The sequence below is a fragment of the Lonchura striata genome, chromosome 28, assembly GCF_050655825.1.
Source record: "Lonchura striata isolate lonStrDom1 chromosome 28, ASM5065582v1, whole genome shotgun sequence".
NCBI lineage: Eukaryota > Metazoa > Chordata > Aves > Passeriformes > Estrildidae > Lonchura > Lonchura striata.
The window spans coordinates 2,932,171-2,951,777 of record NC_140730.1 but is presented as its reverse complement, the minus strand read 5'-3'; the positions used below and the strand labels follow the sequence as shown (position 1 = coordinate 2,951,777).

Below are 19,607 nucleotides of genomic sequence, written 5' to 3'. Positions count from 1 at the left end.
CCTCTTTGGCAACTCCAGAAGAGGCTGCTGGATCCCACTGCATGTCTGTCTTGGAGTTAATCATGTGGCAAGTTTCACATTCAGTTCTCTTGTTTAACAAGCCCCAGTACATTCCCTCTAATCTTCAGGATCATTCCAGTCTGTTGTCTGTGGGATTGATGTAGCATCAAAGTCTGTGCTTAGTCAGTAGGAGCTTTTTCTGATGGGTTTGTCCCTGTCTGGTGCTCTGCAAAGATACTTCTTGCAGCTCTCCTTGCCTCTGCCACCAGCCCAGCTTCCCCTGTTTGGGGGGGCAGTTTGGGAATGAGCACCCCCACCATTAAGGGCTTGTCCCAGGACTGAGCCATCCCTCCTGCCTTGCAGATAAAGTGTGACCAGTACTGGCCAGGCCGAGGCACAGACACCTATGGAATGATCCAAGTGACCTTGCTGGACACCATTGAACTGGCCACGTTCTGCGTGCGGACGTTCTCCCTTCACAAGGTGAGCTGGCTCCTGCTCCTGCTTTCCCTGGAGATGGGCTGGAACAGTCCTGGTGAACTGCAGGAATACTCAAGGATTTCTCTTAAGGGAAAAACTCAGAACAGTGGATGGGAAGAGTCCCATGATCTGAATTATTTGCACCTGCAGGCTCCAGTTACAAAGGGGTCTCAGGCTGCAACATTACAAAAGATCAATAAATCTTTGATGTGAGGCTCATGCCATGTCCAAACCTTCATTCCCACCCTCAAGAGCTGTGGGTTTTCCTCTTAACATTCCCTCTGCATGGCAGGGGTGGCACTGGATGAGCTTTAATGTCCCCTTCAACACAAACCATCCTGCGACTCAATTTTAACGAAATTAAGATAACAATAAGCATTACAGACATTATTAATAAGCAGGATCCTCCTGAAGCACCTCCTGCCCTTCCCTGTATAAGTGGGGGGATAAATGCAGGGCTGGGGCACACGGCACACGCAGCACAGGCAGGTTTGGGGTGCTGCTGTCCCCTGAGCCCCGTGCCCCTGTGCTGCAGAACGGCTCCAGCGAGAAGCGCGAGGTGCGGCAGTTCCAGTTCACGGCGTGGCCAGACCACGGTGTGCCCGAGTACCCCACCCCCTTCCTGGCCTTCCTGAGACGGGTCAAAACCTGCAACCCCCCGGATGCTGGGCCCATCGTGGTGCACTGCAGGTACAGCTTCCCCTCCCCTGGCACGGGGCCGCCTGGGAAGGAGGAAATTCGGGAGGGTGTGGATGTAGCTGGGGGCAGGGACAGCTCTTAGCCAAAGCTGGATTCCCAGGCAGCAGCTGAGAAGGAAACCTGGGGATTCCATTGAGCACAGCATTTCCTGAGATGATGAGGGATGTAATTTGTGCCAAATCACTTGGATTGAGTGCTGCAGGCCAGCCAGGTTGCTCTAGTGGAAGGTGTCCCTGCCATGGGACAGGAAGAGCTTTAGGGTCCCTTTGAAACCAAACCATTCTGGGATTTGATGATCTTGTTAAGCAGTGGGAAGTGCCTGGTGCTGTACCAGTGGCTGGTTCTGTGTGGTGGGGTTGGTTCTGGTCACAATGAGAAATGAGGAGGATCAGGTGCGACCTCAGAGGGTTTTGGAGATACCTGGGAGGCAGAGCTGCCTCAGCTGCCCCAGGCAGAGCAGACAGTGAGAGACAGAGGGTTTCTGAGTGCTGCAGCCTTCCTGATAATGCCAGGCTGAAAGCAGGTAACATTCCCTAATTCAATTTACAACCCAGTAAGGAATCCTTGAAACCTCAATGCAGATAAATCCCTGTGTTCCTCAGGAGGGTGTGGAGGAGCCTGCAGGTTCCTGGGCACTGGGGGAAGATCTGAATTGTACAGGCTGCTGGGGAAGCTAATCCTGCCTCTGCTGGAGGATGCCATTTAAACAGTCTTTGTGAGTGGGCAACTTATCACTACCCTTGCAGATGGCAATTATTGTGCACCTCAGAAAATGAATAAAGAGCTGTCAGCTCACAACCAGCTCCCAGATCAGCTGCTAAATTCTTGCCAAAGCTCCAGTCACCTGCTTGGTTCAGGTGTTAGGCAGTCTAATTAACAGAGATCAAGAGGGCTCCAGGAAAAAAGGGACAGCACTGGAATGGTAAAAGAAAACCCTTTATTAGCAGTGGCACAAGAGAGCACAGAGCCCTGCTGGGGCACAAATGCCATTACACACAGGTCTGATGTTACCTGATGCACAAAAACATTGGGGGAGAGTGGTGACGCATGTTACTCATTACAACGCCAGTGGTTTTTCAGCTGCTCAGATCTGAGAGATCAAACGAGCTTTTTCAGCCTTCAGATCCTACCAGCCCCTTGTAGGAGCCTGGGGCTGCTACAGCTGAGCCTGGCCCGGGGTGTCACAGTGCAGGGGGCTGGGACAGAGTGGTGTGGAGGGGACAGAGTGGTGTGGAGGGGACAGAGTGGTGTGGAGGGACAGAGCAGTGTGGAGAGGAGACAGAGCAGTGTGGAGGGGACAGAGCGGTGTGGAGGGGACAGAGCGGTGTGGAGGGGACAGAGTGGTGTGGAGGGGACAGAGTGGTGTGGAGGGACAGAGCGGTGTGGAGGGGACAGAGCGGTGTGGAGGGACAGAGCGGTGTGGAGGGGACAGAGCAGTGTAAGGGGGGACAGAGCAGTGTGGTGGGGACAGAGGGGTGTGGAGAGGTGACAGAGCGGTGTGGAGGGGACAGAGTGACATGGAGGGGACAGAACAGTGTGGTGGGCACAGAGGGGTGTGGAGGGGACAGAGCAGTGTGGAGGGGACAGAGCAGTGTGGAGGGGGGACAGAGCAGTGTGGTGGGCACAGAGCAGTGTGGAGGGGACAGAGCAGTGTGGAGGGGACAGAGCAGTGTGGAGGGGGGACAGAGCAGTGTGGAGGGGGGACAGAGCAATGTGGAGGGGACAGAGCGGTGTGGTGGGCACAGAGCAGTGAGGAGGGGCAGTAGGCACCCACCCAGTGGAAGGACAATCCTTCACCTCCCTGTCCCCTCGTCCCCAGCGCGGGCGTGGGCCGCACCGGCTGCTTCATCGTGATCGACGCCATGCTGGAGAGGATCAAGCACGAGAAGACCGTGGACATTTACGGGCACGTCACCCTCATGAGGTCCCAGCGTAACTACATGGTGCAGACAGAGGACCAGTACAGCTTCATCCACGATGCCTTGCTCGAGGCCGTGGCCTGCGGCAACACCGAGGTCCCGGCTCGGAACCTCTACAGCTACATCCAGAAACTGGCACAGATCGAGGCCAGGGAGCACGTCACGGGCATGGAGCTGGAGTTCAAGGTAAGGCTGGCCTGCCCAGGGTTTGCTGGTCACACAGAGCCTTCATCGGGCTGGTGGGACCTTGCTGCTTCTGCATGGGAGGTATTTACATGGCTGAGTTATGCAGTTCCCTGGGGAGACCTGCCTGGCACCACAGACTGCTTCCCTGGTCATTCCAGATCCAGACTGAATTTGCTCCCTCTTAAACTGGAGGAGTTTTTAACTTTTTTAGTGGTAGTACTATTTTCTGAAAGTTTTGCTTAGGGACAGGCCTCAGTCTCTGTGCCTCAGCCCCAAAAACAAACTCCAGGAGGGCGCACAGAGGGGCAGAGCAGGTTTAGGGGCTGGCACAGGGTCAGGAGAAGCCTCCAGCTGAGGTGTCCCCCCTGCCTGCAGCGCCTCGCCAACTCCAAGGCCCACACCTCGCGCTTCATCAGCGCCAACCTGCCCTGCAACAAGTTCAAGAACCGCCTGGTGAACATCATGCCCTACGAGACCACCCGGGTGTGCCTGCAGCCCATCCGCGGCGTCGAGGGCTCCGACTACATCAACGCCAGCTTCATCGACGGCTACAGGTACGGCCCTGCCCGGGGAGCCTGGCTGGCCCACCACCTCCCACATCCCACCCCACCCCAAATCCAGCCTGCTGAGAAGGTTTTACCCCTCTGGTGCTCTTAAATTACCTCTGTGATGATTAAATTATTAAAAGATTTAATTATTATTAAATGATCCTATAAAGCAGTGCAGCCCTTCCTCAGCTGCGGGTCCTGAACACGGAGGGTCAGCCAGGGGTGGATTTTGCTGTTGGAAAGTTTCTAAATACGGATTGGCTTTTTTACTACCTTTGTGATTTGGGGGTATTGCAATCCCCAAAGCTTCCCCCAGGAAACTCCAGCCCTGGGAGCTGCAGCCCTCCATGGGTGGGTTTGGAGGGAGCAAAGCAGCTCCATGTGCAGGTTTTCCTCCTGTCCAGGACCAGCAGTGCTGGCTGTGGCACTGGGATTAGGGCAGCTCCATGCCTGGAGGTTGGATTTACTCCTTGGAAGTGATATTTAAGGAGAGTTTCATCTTTGGCTCTTTTTTTTTGACCACTGGCACCAAAGACATCCCAACCCCTTTAGCCCCTGTGCAGTTCTAGTCCTTCCCCAGCATTTCTGTTTGCTCTCCCACTCTCCAGCCTTTCCATGCCTTTCCCAAAGCTGCTGCCCATGCAGTTCTTCCACCCCCTGACCCCTCCTTGCTTTGGGCTCCCTAGGCAGCAGAGAGCCTACATAGCCACGCAGGGGCCTCTGGCAGAGACCACCGAGGATTTCTGGAGGATGCTCTGGGAAAACAACTCCACCATCGTCGTGATGCTGACCAAGCTTCGCGAGATGGGGCGGGTGAGTGGGGCTGAGGGGGGGCTGGGAGGGGAATCCTGCAGGGACAGGGACAGGGACTAACAGGATCTGTTTGCCCTGGGCAGGAAAAGTGCCATCAGTACTGGCCCGCGGAGCGCTCGGCACGGTACCAGTACTTCGTCGTGGACCCCATGGCTGAGTACAACATGCCCCAGTACATCCTGAGGGAGTTCAAGGTCACAGATGCCAGGGTAGGTGCTGGGATTGAATTATTAAAGAAATATGGATGTTTATCTAGTACCAATATCCAGCTGTGATGGACAAAAACTCTCTAACAGTTTAAAGTTAGAAAGTGTGTGTTTATTGTGTGTGGGATCTCTCTCAAATCCTCATCACACCTCTCAGGTGATTACAGAGCCCTTTTATCCATCCAAGTGTTGAATACCCAAAATACAAATACATATTCATCATTTTGGTACCTCCCATTCCTCACTTCCTATGCTAATAATTTCAAAAGCCATTCAGCATGCGTGGTTTGTTCCTTGAAATGGGTCAGTGGACCCTTCCCAAAATGAGGAAGTCAATGAAGTCTTCCTCCTTCTGACCTTTCTGCCTTTTCAGTGCAAATATGACAAATGAACTCTTGGTAGAACTCCCATTTTTTGTCTTCAATTGGTTTCAGAACAGAGGAGCCCCACAATTGTCTTATGTTCCTAAAAACTATTTGCCAGTTTGTATATTCTTCATTATCAACCCAGCTAACTAAACATTGCACTGACAAGCAATCAGTTATTAGTTACCTACTAACTCTTAACTTCATCAAGGCCTACTCATTTATTTTCATTAACTCTAGTAAGGCTTATCTCAGACTAAAATCTTAGCTCTTCTAAAACTCTAAATTCCTTATAGTTTATGTTTCAGGATGGGGCAGTTGAAACCAGGAGGAAAGGGGCTGGCAGAAGACACAGGGTTTGGTGGGCTTGGCTGAGGGTCCACACTTCCTCTGGGGTTATCAGTGGAGGAGAGCTCATAGAATATCCTGGCAGGAAGGGACCCACAAGGATCATCGAGTTCAGCCCCTGCACAGAACAAGGTGGGGGTCAGGCTCTGCTCACAGGACAAAACAGCCTCAAGCTGTGCCAGGGGAGGTTCAGGTTGGACATCAGCAGGAATTTCTTCATGGAAAGTGTGGTCATGTAGTGGAAGGGGCTGTCCAGGGAGGTTTGGAGTCCATGTGCCCAAGAGCTCAGCTGTGATGAGGAACAGAACACGCACACACAGATTGTACTGGAACATTTATTTTTACAAATTGAAAGTAGTTTCAAACCTCTCTCACTGCCTTGAGTTGCTTTGTTAGAGATGTGCCTGGCTTTGGTGTTTAGCTGCAGCTTATTTGAGGTGAAAGCAGAAAGTATTTCCCTCTAAAAGCTGATAAAAATCTTGCAAAGGTTTCTTTGCACCCTTCAGAAAATGAGCACTTCTATGGCTGGGAGAGGAGCCACTGTCAGTCATGTTCAAAGGGACAAATTCTCTCCAATAATCTTCGATTCAATGTCAGGTTTCTCATCTGAAGGAACATTTCAATACCTTCTCAAATTTCTGTAGCAAACATAACCCTCCCTCTCGCAGCACAGCTTTTGAGGTTGCCAAAGTATTCCAGAACCTGATAATTCAATTTGCAAGGTTGAGGAGGAGGATGCCTCATCAGTCCTCGTAGAACAAGATTTATCTTCCTGTCAGCTGTAATTCTGACACTGTGGCAATTCTTTGTGAAGATTGATTAGAGGGGCCAACGCCTCACCTTGGACGTTCCTTTGCTGAAGACTCCATCTGTGCTGTCTGCAGTGGTCAGAGCTTTCAGCACCTGCCAGGATATGGATCTGTGCTGACAGCCTGACTCCAGGAACGTCAGCTGAAACACAAGCAGCTCCATCGTGGCGAGGCTGGATAATAAATATGTGTGCACTTCACTACAGCACTGAGCTGCCTCAACTTTTCATGCCCTTTAACAAACTAGCAGCAAAAATAGGGGAGGGTTTTTTTGCCTTTTCTGTTGGTTGTCACAAACACAGGTGTTGAACTATTCCTGTTTTGTTCCCCCAGGACGGTCAGTCACGAACTGTTCGTCAGTTCCAGTTCACTGACTGGCCAGAACAAGGTGTGCCAAAATCAGGAGAAGGTTTCATCGACTTCATTGGGCAGGTGCACAAGACCAAGGAGCAGTTTGGCCAGGATGGCCCCATCTCTGTCCACTGCAGGTAGGCACATGGACACGCCTCATCCAGATAGGATGCAGGAGAGCAGAAGGAATTAAAATCCAGATAGCTCCCCTTTCCACCCCATACTTTCAGGGAGATTTTTCAGGGTGTTGGTGCCAAACACTTGCCTGTGCCAGCCAAACTCATCTCCCTACTGCCCAAGGCACTGCACAAGGTTTTTGACCCTTTATATTTAGAGGAGAGGTATGAAATATCTCTGAAGGAGATGGGAGCCACAGTGTTACGTACAGCATATCTGTAGAATAGCTATAATATTTGACCTGCAGAATTAGAAATACTTTTTACCAGTCTCAGCCCAATTTACACCTCCAGCACTGCTGGGCTGTGTTTGTTGCTAGCAAGAATTATACCTCCTTACCCACAGGCAGGGCAGGATGATCTATTCTTATTAAAATCATTCCTTTTCAAAAGCCCATTATTACATATTAGGAATAATTTTCCCACTGAACGCTGTTTAGCACTACCCAAAGCTTTTAACATTTTCAATTTCCCTTTCACAAACACTTTTTGGGTCACACTCTGACACTTGGGTTATTTCTGGGCATCTCTCCTGGAGGACTGACCCGAGGCTCTCCACTTCCAACGTGTTCACAGGGCACAGCTCAGCCCCACCCCAAGCAGCATTTACAGGAACATTTGGACATTGTAGCACACAATTCCCTGATGATTTCCTCCCCTTCCTGCAGTGCTGGCGTGGGCAGGACTGGAGTGTTCATCACCCTGAGCATTGTCCTGGAGCGGATGCGCTACGAGGGGGTTGTAGATATTTTCCAGACAGTGAAGATGCTGCGAACACAACGACCTGCAATGGTGCAAACAGAGGTGAGGGGGGTCCCCCACCTCTCCCAGGAATCATAAAAGGGTTGGGTTGGGTTGGGAAGGACCTCAAGCCCCTCTTGTTTCACTCCCTTCACTGGCACAGGTTGTTCCCAGCCCTGTCCAGCCTGGCATTTCTGACCATTCCCAAACCCTCACCCGAGGTCAGTTAGCAAGCCCAGGCTGCACTGCTGGCTTCACCTAAGAAATACAAAATTAATTAAAAAAAAAAAAAATTCCTATCGTTAGAAAGTCTCTTAAAGATTCCATCCCAGTCTGGAGCTTCGATTCCTACCCAAAAACAAGAACCTGGCTGACAGGAGAGGGAGGGATGTTCAGTACCTGAGAGGCACGGGCATAAAGGGGAGAGCTGGAACTCCCCCTCCCAGGAGTTCTCAGCTCTTTGAGAGTCACAGAGGTTCCTGCTCAGCTTTGTGCTGTCTGGAGAGCAGGACAGGGATCCTGAGGAGCCCATTCCCACCTCTGAGGCTGCTTCTCTTTGCTGTTGACAGGATGAATACCAGTTCTGTTACCAGGCAGCTCTGGAGTATCTGGGAAGTTTTGATCACTATGCAACATAAAAAGCCATCGTTGTGCAGACTCTACCAACCACTTCAGTCCTGGAAGGCCCCTTCTGACCCAGGAGGAGCGCTTGAACTTACAAAACTGACTCAGAAGAAGAACCTTTTCATCTGGACAGTGCATCGGGAGCAGGGGGGAGGATTGGAAGGAGGAACACCCCTTGGGGATCTCCGTGCTGTGACCTGGCCCTGGCAGGGGCAGCTCGGGAGGGCTGCTCGGAACTGCTCTGGAACCTCAGGAGGTGTTCGCTGGGGAGGACGGATGGACACGGGGAAACCCATCCAAAAGCTACAACACACCTTGGGAACTGTTTCTGCTGGAGAAGGGAAGGAAAAACCGACTTTGGTTACATCATTAGAGTTCAGTTTATTTACTAATGTAGTTGGCAGTCTTTAAAGGAAGTCACTTGCAGAATTTAAGGTGTTCTGTGGAAGAAAAGGAGCTAAATCTCACCACTTAGGCAAACTTAGGGTCAGGAGTTCTTCTAGCTGGAGTCTTAATAACCTCAGTATCAGCATTGGGATGAATCTGGGCTTGCAGGCACCTTGCAAACAGCATTCACGGGATGCCCCTGCCACGCCAGAGGTTTTATAGCTCACATTTTGAATACTTGGAACATTCCTCATTTCTTCTAATTCCAAAATTTCTTTTTTAGGATATTTCAAAGGATAGAGAAAGAGCGAGAGTTACAACCCCCAGAGCTGGCTGTGGGGGGTAGCCCCCTGCCCTTGCTTGGGCTGGGGTCTCTGACTGCTGGGTCTGGGCCCCTTCCCAGCACATCAGGCTTTCCTTGGAGCAGGGTGGGACACCCTGGGGAGAAAGGCAGCCCCTTCCCCAGGCTCTTTGCACATCCACACCCCACTGCTGCCGTGAGCATCCCCCTGCTCCTGCCAGGAGCCCCAGAACCACCTGCAGAAATTTATTTCCAGCTGGTTCCTGGTGCCAGCCCCTCGCCTCTGAACTCAGCAGCTCTCAGAGCTCCTCTCAGGACTGGCCCAGCACCACGGCACTCCTTGCACATCTCCCACATCCCACTGTCCCCAACATGCCCCAGCTGTAAAAGAACTGGGAAAGATCCAGGAAGGTGCATCCAATGGCAAATACTGTGAGTGGCTTTCTTTAAAGTATCGATGTAACTGTAACAAGTGACATTACCTTTTTTTTAAATAGTGTATTTTTTCCTTTTTTTTTTTTTAAAGACAAAGAATATCAGTCAATGAATTTAAAAGAAAAATTTGCTTATTTGTTCATATTATGTTCAAAGACAGTCTATTTTTTCACTGTAGAAATGTTACGTGTAATGGCTGTGATATATAAAAATGCAGTGCAAATTGCTACTTCTACATATTGCTTTTCTACCATTTAAAAGGTTTAACTTGCTCATGTAAGAACAAAATGTCCTTTCTGGATTTTTTTTTTTATTAGTATTAATTTTTTTTTTTTTTTGGGTTCTCTTGTTTGAAATCACAGACATATCCCACGTCCCTGGAAGGGTGGGGGAGCAGCAGGTGGAGGGCTGGTGGCAGTGCCAATTCCCTCCCCTTCAGCTGTGGCCATACAGGGCCAGGGCTGAACTGGGAGATCCAACACCACCAGTGGCTTTTGCTGACTGGAGACAGAGATGAGATTTTGGAGCCTTGACACCCATCAGGTGTTTTAACATCCCAGGTGTGTTGCAGGTACCAGCCTGGCCTGTCTCTGTGCTCAGGAGTTTTCCTGCAGCCGTGCACAGAGCACAGGAGATCTGAGAAAAGCCACCCTGCCCCAAACTCTGCTCACCTCTGCCCTCTCCTTTTTTTTATTTTTCTAGAAGGGGTAATCATGGCCATCAAGTGCTGCCCAGAACCCCCCACACAACCCATTTCCTGTCTTTAACTGAAAAAAAAGAAAAAGAAAAAAAAAAAAAAAGAACCGACTGAAAGGCTTCTTCGAGATTTTACTTATTTGTGTGAAAGTTGCCCAAATTTCTAAGTATGTTGCAGCAAAATCTTACTGGACAAGTTGGGGGGAGGGGGGAGGTTTTTTTCTTTGTATGAGAGCAAAGTGCTGTTGCTTTCACACTGTTATTTCAAACTGAAACAGTAAGTGGTTTTCATACCACGGTGTATGTAGATATATTGACTTTGTATTAAAGGAAGATTGTCTGAACGTGCTGCAGCCCTGTGTGTGTGGGAGGGGCAGGACCTCCCAAAAATCCATCCTGCTGCTGCCCAGGGCTAGGGGAGAGTTGCTCTCCCTCTGCTCCTGCTCAAATAAGCACCTGTACCAGCCAAACGTGGCTGCAGAGAAGGAAACTGCTCCTCTGGGGAGCTTTGGGCCCAAAAGTGCAGCAGCACAGGCACGAGGTTGGTGCACAGTGGTGAGGAGTGGGGGAGCTCAGCATCCAGCAGGAAGGTTCTGCCCCTGCCCCTGTGTCCCTGGGCTGGCACAGGGCTCAGCCCCCTGTCCCTGCTCCCGTGGAGCCCAGAGGGGTGAGGATGCAGAGCCACGGCCCGGGTGCCACGCTGGTGTCACCTGCAGAGCCACGGGGGCATCCAAAAGCAGAAAGCTGAGCTCCAGCCCAGGCACAGCCTGGAAGGGGCTGTGGCTGCCCCTGGATCCCTGGAAGTGCCAAGGACAGCTCAGAGCACCCTGGCACAGTGGGAGGTGTCCCTGCCATGGTAGGGGTGGCACTGGGTGGCCTTTAAGGTCCTTCTAACCCAAGCGGTTCTGGGGTCCTCTGAGCTGCTGAAAACCTCTTATCCACTGATCCAAACCCTAAAGCTTTCCCGAGCCTGGCTCCTCCAGCCTGAGCTTCCCACCTCACCCACCTTAGTCCAGGCAGGAGCATGGCAGGGAGAGGCTGGTGAGGACAGGGAGTTTGCAGAATGCTGGAAGAGTTGATCTGGGATGTGGGACCCTTCCCTCCCTTCCCCAGCTCCCCCTCTCTCTCCTGCACCAGCAGCAGCTTGACTCCAGCTTAAAGAAAAGAACAAAACATTAATTAGCAAGTTCCCAGAGAGCCACGATGAGCATCAGGTGAGCTGAGATCCCAGGGAATGGCAGCACCTCCAAAATGTTGTTACTCCATGTGAGAGATGGAGCAGGGAGGGAGCCGAGCACACATCAAACAGCGACGGCCCCGATGGCACAGGAAAAAAGAGAAAGGAATAAAACCCAGAAATCTCCTGGTTTCTAACCACATCTCGTGTGCCTGTGTCCCTCCAGGCAGTCTGGGAATAGTAACGAGTTCTGACTTCATAATCTGCACTCAAAGGAAATTTGTAGCACGAGTGGCTCCCCAGCTCAGCCACGAGACACGGGACAGGCACCGCACCAGCCTCGCGTCAGGGAGGGGAATTTTGATGCTCACTTTATGTTACCATTGAAGAGTAGAAAGGAAAAACTGATTCTTCTTCTAAGCTCTGTTTCTCAGCCTTCCCCTGCTCCCCTGCACTCCCAGCACTGCCGTTCTGCCTCTCTGTGATGGTAATCATCCCCATCACTGCTCTCCAGGCTCTCATTTTGCTTCCATCCTTTTCTGAGCTGGCATGACCATCCCCCAGGTTGAAATGCAAACCCCTCACAGAACTGAAATGAATTCCACACGGAGCACAGGGAGGTGAGTGGCAAAGAGAATTGGAGCAGCAGCTGGGAGCTAAGTAAATCTTTCAAAAAATCCCAACCAGCTCCACGGGAAGCCAGTTAGGGAAGCAAATACAGGATGAAATCTTTTCAGAGAATCATGGAATATCTTGAATTGGAAGAGGCCCACAGGGATCATCCAGTGCAGCTTCTGTCCCTGCACAGACACCCCAAAAACCCCACCCTGAGCATCCCTGAGAGCATTGTCCAAGTGCTCCTGGAGCTCTGGCAGCCTCGGGGCTGGGACCATCCCCTGGGGAGCCTGGGCAGTGCCCAGCAAGAGTGAGGCTCACAGAGAGCAGTCCCAGGAGAAACTGCTGGAATTACATCCCAATTACAGTTTTTGAATGTAGGCATTAATAAATGAGAAAATAAATGAGAAAATAAATGACAGCATAAATCCCAGGCTCTGGGACGTGCATGTGCACCCTGGTGCCCATGCCAGGTGCAAAGAGCAAATGAAACAGGAATTCTTGCTCCGAGCTCATCCTCTCTGGGTTTGCTGTGCCAGACAGCACCAGCCTGAAACCTGGCACGGGGCTGACTTTGGTTTTAATTAAACTCTCAGTGATGGCCCATTAATGCCTGTTTGCAGCAGGGAAGGGGGAGGGCTCTTGTTCCTTATTGATCCCAGGGTTTTCTCCCTCTCTCTCTTCTCTTTCTCTCTCTCTCACGAGCTCCAAATGACAGCTTTGACAGCGAGCTTAGAGATGTGAGCAGGGCTGGAAGGAGAAAACCATTGCAGGGAACATTTCACAGAGCAGGGCTGTCCCAAGGGCTGCAGATCCACGTGGATCCTGTTCCCCACTGAGGAGCAGGTTAAGGCCTGGGCAGGTTTCACCAGGGATCTCAGAGATGAGAGCAGAGCCAAACTCATTCCTCCAGCTGGGGGGATTTTCCTCTGGGGTGCCCCGGGCATGGCCCAGTGCAGCAGACCCGGGCAGGAACACTCCTGGCAGCATTCAGAGCTGCCCCAGCCCTGCCCAGAGCTGGGGCATCTCCAGGGACCCTGACGGGATCCTCCTCGCAGTTTGTTCAGTCTGTCAGCCCGGGCTCTGCCCAAGGCTCACCCAGACCCCACAGCCCCATCCCAGTGCTGCCCCATAGAGCTCAAAGCACCAAAACCCTTCCCAGTTTGGAGGGAGCCTGTCCCAATTCCCATTTACACACTGGGCAGAACCAGTTTGTGCCTGGGCTGGAATTTGCAGCAGCCTGGCTGCCAAATCCCTGAGGGATTGATTTGCAAAAGCCCCCAGGCCCCTGCACGGCCCTAAACCAAGAGCCCCCAGTCCCCTGCAGCAGAACAAAGGCTTTAAAGTAGCTGAAAGTGTAATTTACATTCCAGAGGAAAAGGAAAAGCTTTTCTTGGTTTACAGAATTACCCAAGTGGCAAAGCAGTTCCCAGGCCAGGAGAAATTCCTCACGTTGCAATATGCTTTAATTATACCAAGAGCAGTAGTAACAGACCGAGAAATCAATTCCTTCTCCTAAATAAGATGGCTGCAAATTCCAAGTCGGCAAGTGAACAGATGTAGAACTGAAATGGAAAAAGTAAATACCCTCAGAGGTGCTGAGAAAATTGTCTTACTATTGCTCCAAGTTCATCCTGTGGGAAGGGGATACAGGGAGCCTGCTCCCAGATTTCCCAAGGAGGAAAGCACAAGTTCAGTCACTGCCACTGCAGCATCACCACAGGCACTGGAGATGCCCCAGGGATGGAGAAGTGACGATTTTTGGCTGGGGGTGGGCAGGCCCTGGGATGGGGTGCCCAGAGCAGCTGGGGTTGGATCCTTGGAATGTCCAAGGCCAGGCTGGACTGGGCTTGGAGCAGCCTGGGATGGTGGGAGGTGTCCCTGTCCCTGTCCCCGTCCTTGTGTCCCTGTCCTTGTCCCTGTCCCCATCCCCATTCCCATCCCTGTCCCTGTCCCCGTCCTTGTGTCCCTGTCCTTGTCCCTGTCCCCATCCCTGGCCCTGTCCTTGTCCCTTTCTTGGGGTGCTCTGGGGCTGTGGCTGAAGCCTGGGCAGCAGTGTCATCCTGCTGTGTGATAAGGTGTGATAGATAAGGTGTGATTGATAAGGTCTGATAAGGTGTGATTGATAAGGTGTGATAAGGTGTGATAACCACACACTCTCTCCAACCATTTGATGCATTCACCCCAGCCCAGCTTTCATCTCTGCTGATCCACCACGGATTTGCAATCTGCCCAAAATCCCACTCCTGCCATGCCTTCATCTCCTCAAACACCAAACATCTCAAACAAACACCAAACATCTCCTCAAACACCAAACATCTCCTCAAACAAACACCAAACAGCTCCTCAAACACCAAACATCTCCTCAAACAAACACCAAACAGCTCCTCAAACACAAAACAAACATCTCAAACACCGAGCATTTCCTCAAACACCAAACATCTCCTCAAACTGCTCCTTCCATCCATGAGAGGGAGGAATTCTGGTGAAGGAGTTTGGGCTCTGAGGGTGCCCGTGCCCACGCGGGGCACACGCAGAGTGCAGATGGCAACCCCAGATTAAAGGGTTACACAAGGGGTTTATCCCGGGCTTACCGAGGATAATAAACCCCTCAGGGGAAAAAAAAAAAGTGTCCAAATGATTAAAAAAATAAACTTTCTTTTATTTAAATATATAACGTTCTGCCTGAGCCATGTAAGGTGTTGCTGAGGAAATTGTTGAGCATCAGTGAGTCAGGTTCCTTCTCCCAGGGGAACAACCAGCAGGATGGCAGGGTGGGGATGCCACAGATGGATTTTTATATTTAGTATTTTTAGTATATTTGTATATTTATACATCTATTAACACACCTATATATATATATATGTATATATATATATTATTTTAGGACAGCAAACACCCTGCTTAAGGCTCACCCTGGATGGGGCTCCAAGTATCCTGGTCTAAAAAAAAGAAAAGGAAAAAAAGCAAATTACAAAAATAAACCCACCATGGGCCCTGCAGGTTTTGATATTTTCAGCCAGAAATGCAATGAAAACCACCAAAAAAAATTTAAAAGAAAATAAAAAAAAAAAGCAAAAAAAAAAAAAAAAAAGCAAAGTACTAAAATAAACCCACCGTGGGCCCTGAAGGTTTTGATATTTTCAGATTTTCAGAGGCTGGGGAGGAGATGCTGGAGGTGCCCTCAGGGAGTTTCCCTTGCACCTGAGGCTGCCCTGGGGCTGCCTCTGATTCCACTCCCCCTTTCCCACCTCCCTCAGAGCTCTTGGACTTCCAGGAGGGGTCTTATTTTAGGGTATCCCCTTTTAGCTACAAATAATTTTTTTAGGTTGAAACCTAAAGATAAATCAAACCAAATTACTATTCCTTCAGGACAAGCAGATTCAAATTGCTGCACAATTTTTTTAATCTAAATACTGTTTAAATTTTAAAAAGGGGGGAGAAAAAACTAATTACATCTTTGTGTGGAAGATCATAAATCACATAATTACAATGGGAACCTCTGCATCTTTCCAACACACCAAAATCAGGCTACACAAGTTCTTATCTCATTGCTGTTTAATTAAGAATTATGTTTGAGCATCTTCTTTTTAATTATCACAGAGCCCAGATGACTTCTAATCTCCTTTTTTACCCAAAATGAGAGAAGGTGCAGTCCAAAATGGGCCCTAATGAATTTACAATTTGCTCTTTGGGGAACTTTAATAAAATTTGCTCCACACAGAAGATTAACAGTGATAAAGTGAACTTCCAAAGAGAACATTTGGTTCCTTTCAGCTGGTGTTACACGAGTCAGGGGGGATGCTCTGGGGTCACTTTTTGGGGAGTTTCACACCCGGTTTTGTGGCTGCACCTGCACCCCAAAAACATCTCTGAGGGCACAGCAGGGCTGGGGAAAGGGGAGCAGTGACGCTGTTGAGGTAGGATGGTATGAAATTACTCTAGATTAAAGGTGAGAGAACCTTCTCAGGTTCTTCTCAGGTAGAACTCTGATTTATTTGAAATATTCTGTCCTTTTTATAGAGAGCTTCATCCAGACTTAATTCTATTGGTCGTGAAGTAAAAACATTTCGAGCCATTGGTGTACAGTGAATGATGCACAGTGGCAGAATTGTCGATAAACAATGTGAACAACAAGATAAAGAATTATTCACATTCTTTCTCAACAGCTTCTCAGGCTTCTGCCTGGTTAGAAACCTTCGTTTTCTCTGTGTCTGAACTGAGAATAGCCACAGGAGCAGCAGAATCAGGAGCTGGGTCTGCACAAAGGCAGGGACGCCTCCCATGTGGGGCTGCTCCAAGCCCCAGTGCCCAAGCTTGGGTTCCACAGCTGCTCTGGGCACCCTGTGCCAGGGAGGAATTCCCTCCCAAAATCCCATCCGACCCCTTCCTCTGGCTGTGGGAAGTTCCACGTCCCTCCTCTGAACACGGGGAGAAACTTTTCCCCATCTGGACATTTCCCACTCTGCCCGGTGTCCTGCTGTCCCCGTGACCCGCGGTGACAACACACACACACACACACAGAGATATCTCTTTATAAATATGTGAAGGGTTGTTTAAGCCCAGCACAAAGAAAATACCTTTTAATTCAATTGGCTGAATCGACACAGGGAGATTATTAGTTTTCAGTAAGATTTGATTCAATTAATTAGCCTGAAAATATCAGCACAGCCAGGCGAGCAAAGAAAAACAGAGATAAATCCCTGCCATGGTGCTGCTTCATCTTTTAAAGGCAATTAACTCTTCGTTATTAGCTTTTAATTAGGGAATAATAATGACACCATTAATAGAGTTTATTATACTTGTCAGCAGACAGCTGTTCCAAGCAGGCTCAGTTATCAGATCTTGGCTTTTGGCTGCTCCTGCAGGGGAGGGAGGCAGAGCTGGGGGGTCCCTGCTGAAGCCCTGGGCTGCTTCCCCCGTCCCGGGGGGATGGAGCAGAGCATCAGCTCCCTGCCAGGCTCCCGAGGAGGCTCCAGAGCTGTCACCGAGGGGTTAAAGCAGCTCTGCAGAGCTTCCTGCCCCTCGGGGCTCCGGGGGCCACAGCAGCCCTGGCTGAGCCTCTGCCTCTGTCCTGGGGGTCCCCGAGCCTTGCCAGGGGAGGGGGATGCTGGAGCTTGGCACCATTGGACACGAAATGAGCACACAGAAGCTCAGGGAGTTCTAAAGAGAAAAAGAAACTATTTTATTTCTGATTTTGCAATATATAGAATTCCAGAAGTGGCAGTGGATTGTTGGCCAACCACACTGGTCAAACCAACAGTCCATCAGTTCTCTCCTCCCACAAAGAAGAATGCAAACCAATCATTATTTACATGAACATGGGTGAGAACTCCAGTAGAAATACGTAAACATTATCAGAGGGCTAAAGAAGTTTGATGAGAACTTTAAAACTTTTAAAAGAACTGTAAAAGAAAACGTAACACTTTTAAAAATCAGGGCAGCATCTCACAAACAGCTGAGATGGACCCCAAACATCCACAACACCAAAAACTTCCCTGGTTTATTTTAATCCCCTTATTTGGAAGTGCCAAGCAGAGCAGGGCAGAGCTGACTTGGAAACAAATAATCACCTCAAAGAAATGAAGCACCTGGAATAATTGTCCCCATCCCTAATCTCATTCCAGGCCCATGTCCCTGTGTGCAGGCAGCCAAGGGTACCAGAAACACCTTGGAATTCTCTTTCTTTTTGCCCCAGATTTATTGTGCAACTTCAAATCCTGCTGTAAGAGCAACAGCCACGACCTTGGCAGTGGCCAAATGCCTCAAGTTTTCATTTCTGTCTCTGCTGAGTCACCAAAAAAAAAATCTCCAGAGGCCAGTGATTACACAGCAAACCACATTTCCCATTATTTTTCCCATTATCCTGTTTCACTGTGTTCTAGCAGAGACTAAACCATTTCCAGGGCACAATCCTGACTTCACTGTGGGTTTTTTATTCCTTTATCACACAGGAATTAACCTTACCCCAAATTATGCACATAGGATGCTCCAACACAAAAACACAATGCCATAAATTTTCCCGTTCTACTCGGGAGTTAATAAATCACCAAAATAAGTGTGAAATGTTCTGGTGGGTTCCACCACCTTGGTTTTAATTTGTTTTCCTTGCTCTGGACTGGAGGAAGCCCTAAGGGAAACACCAGGAGCTCCTTGAACTGGCAGCCTGCTCGTGGAAAAATTTTCTTCCTCTTCTCCCAACACAGAGCAGTCGAATCCTGAGGAAAGAAATGGAGTAGGAACAAAGCAGCTGGGAGAGCCTATTGGCAATTTTCTCCAGGAAAGAAGAGCTGTTCAATTGAAAGCAAAGCTGTACAAAAGGAAAAACTTCCCCCACTGAGCACTGATATAAAAATGAGGAGGAGGAGGATGGCAGAATAAGCAGATTATAACCATGGACCTGGGAAGTGGCACAGAGAGGCTGAACTGCAGGGAAAGGAAAAGGGAAAGGGAAAAGGGGAAAGAGGAAAAGGGAAAAGGGAAAAGGGAAAAGGGAAAAAAAGGGAAAGGGACATCAGTGCTGGGGAGCTACAGCAGGACACAGCTCCCAGGACAGGCTGATCCCTGTTCCCAGGCTGGCAGGTCCCAGGTGCAGTGCTGGAGGTGTTGTCACCCCAGCGCCACCCCAGTGCCACCCCAGTGCCACCCCAGTGCCACCCCAGTGCCACCCCAGTGTCACCCCAGTGCCACAGCAGCTCCCAGCCTGAGCTCACTCTGCCCTCACACCCAGACTGAGCCCAAAACTCTTCACATCTCGGTACAACAACAGAAACTTCTCAGCTCAGGGGTGCTTTTTGCTCAGCTGTATCCAGGTGTGAATCAGGAGAGGAAAACCAACAGAAAAATCGAATTTCAACAAATTTTGTCTCTCATCTCACTCCACCCCTGCCATGGCAGGGACACTTCCCCTGTCCCAGGCTGCTCCAGGCCCTGTCCAGCCTGGCCTTGGGCATTCCAGGGATCCAGGGGCAGCCTCAGCTGCTCTGGGCAAAGCTCCACCAGCTCCATGTCACAAACACCTGAAGCCAGGAAAAATCCCAAGGACATCTCTCGCTTCTGAGAAAAACCGCAGGGAAATTTATTTGGACAAAATGGACCAAGTGCTTGATTTGGGAGTTTCACAGAAGTGAGAGAAATCACAGCATTTAACAAGCAGCCAATTGTCTCTAAGCTGAATTAGTGAAAAATGTGATGATAAATTGCTCCTGTAGCCCAGGCCCATCCCCAGGCAGAGGGATCTCACCCAGTTGTGCTCAGGCAGATTTTTCACTTTGTGCTGACAAAAATCTCACACTAATCACCCAACCTAGGCCACAAAGCTCCTGGATTGCAGTGTTAATTCCATGTCAGAGCTGAATCCCAGATTAACCAGGCACGCCACGTCCCAGCTCCAAGTGGCTCTGAGCTATGCAGGTGACAAAGAGAAGGAAACCTCGGCTCTAAGCAGAGCCACGAGAAAAATCAGATTGCACCAGAGCTCTTCTCCCACCTCGTGGCTCCTCCACTGAGAAAACTGCCCAGCAGCCCTTCAGCATCTCCAATCAACTCAGCTTCATCTCTTCAGCCAGGCAGATGAATCCCTGCTCCTCTCCAGGCAGCAGCATCTTGGCCTGGATCATGGCTAACTGACCATTCACTCCTAATCAAAGACAATTTGCTGCATTTTCCAGAGATGGCTCTGTTAAATGAAGCAGATGAGCAGTGGATCTGGCCACTTCTTTATTTTTAAAC

At 49.9% G+C, this 19,607-nt stretch overlaps 1 protein-coding gene across 1 annotated transcript in view; it reads left to right on the top strand.

The window, feature by feature from the left end:
* PTPRS (protein tyrosine phosphatase receptor type S) overlaps positions 1-9,623 on the top strand; it is a 133,603-nt gene extending 123,980 nt beyond the window's left edge. Inside the window, exons 27-35 of the mRNA XM_085562391.1 lie at positions 364-483; positions 1,016-1,170; positions 2,999-3,284; positions 3,660-3,838; positions 4,519-4,645; positions 4,729-4,854; positions 6,707-6,861; positions 7,569-7,704; positions 8,211-9,623. Coding sequence (XP_085418517.1) covers positions 364-483; positions 1,016-1,170; positions 2,999-3,284; positions 3,660-3,838; positions 4,519-4,645; positions 4,729-4,854; positions 6,707-6,861; positions 7,569-7,704; positions 8,211-8,279 — 1,353 coding nt within the window. The 3' untranslated portion in view covers positions 8,280-9,623. The remainder of the gene's footprint in view (positions 1-363; positions 484-1,015; positions 1,171-2,998; positions 3,285-3,659; positions 3,839-4,518; positions 4,646-4,728; positions 4,855-6,706; positions 6,862-7,568; positions 7,705-8,210) is intronic.
* The last annotated feature ends 9,984 nt before the right edge of the window (positions 9,624-19,607 follow it).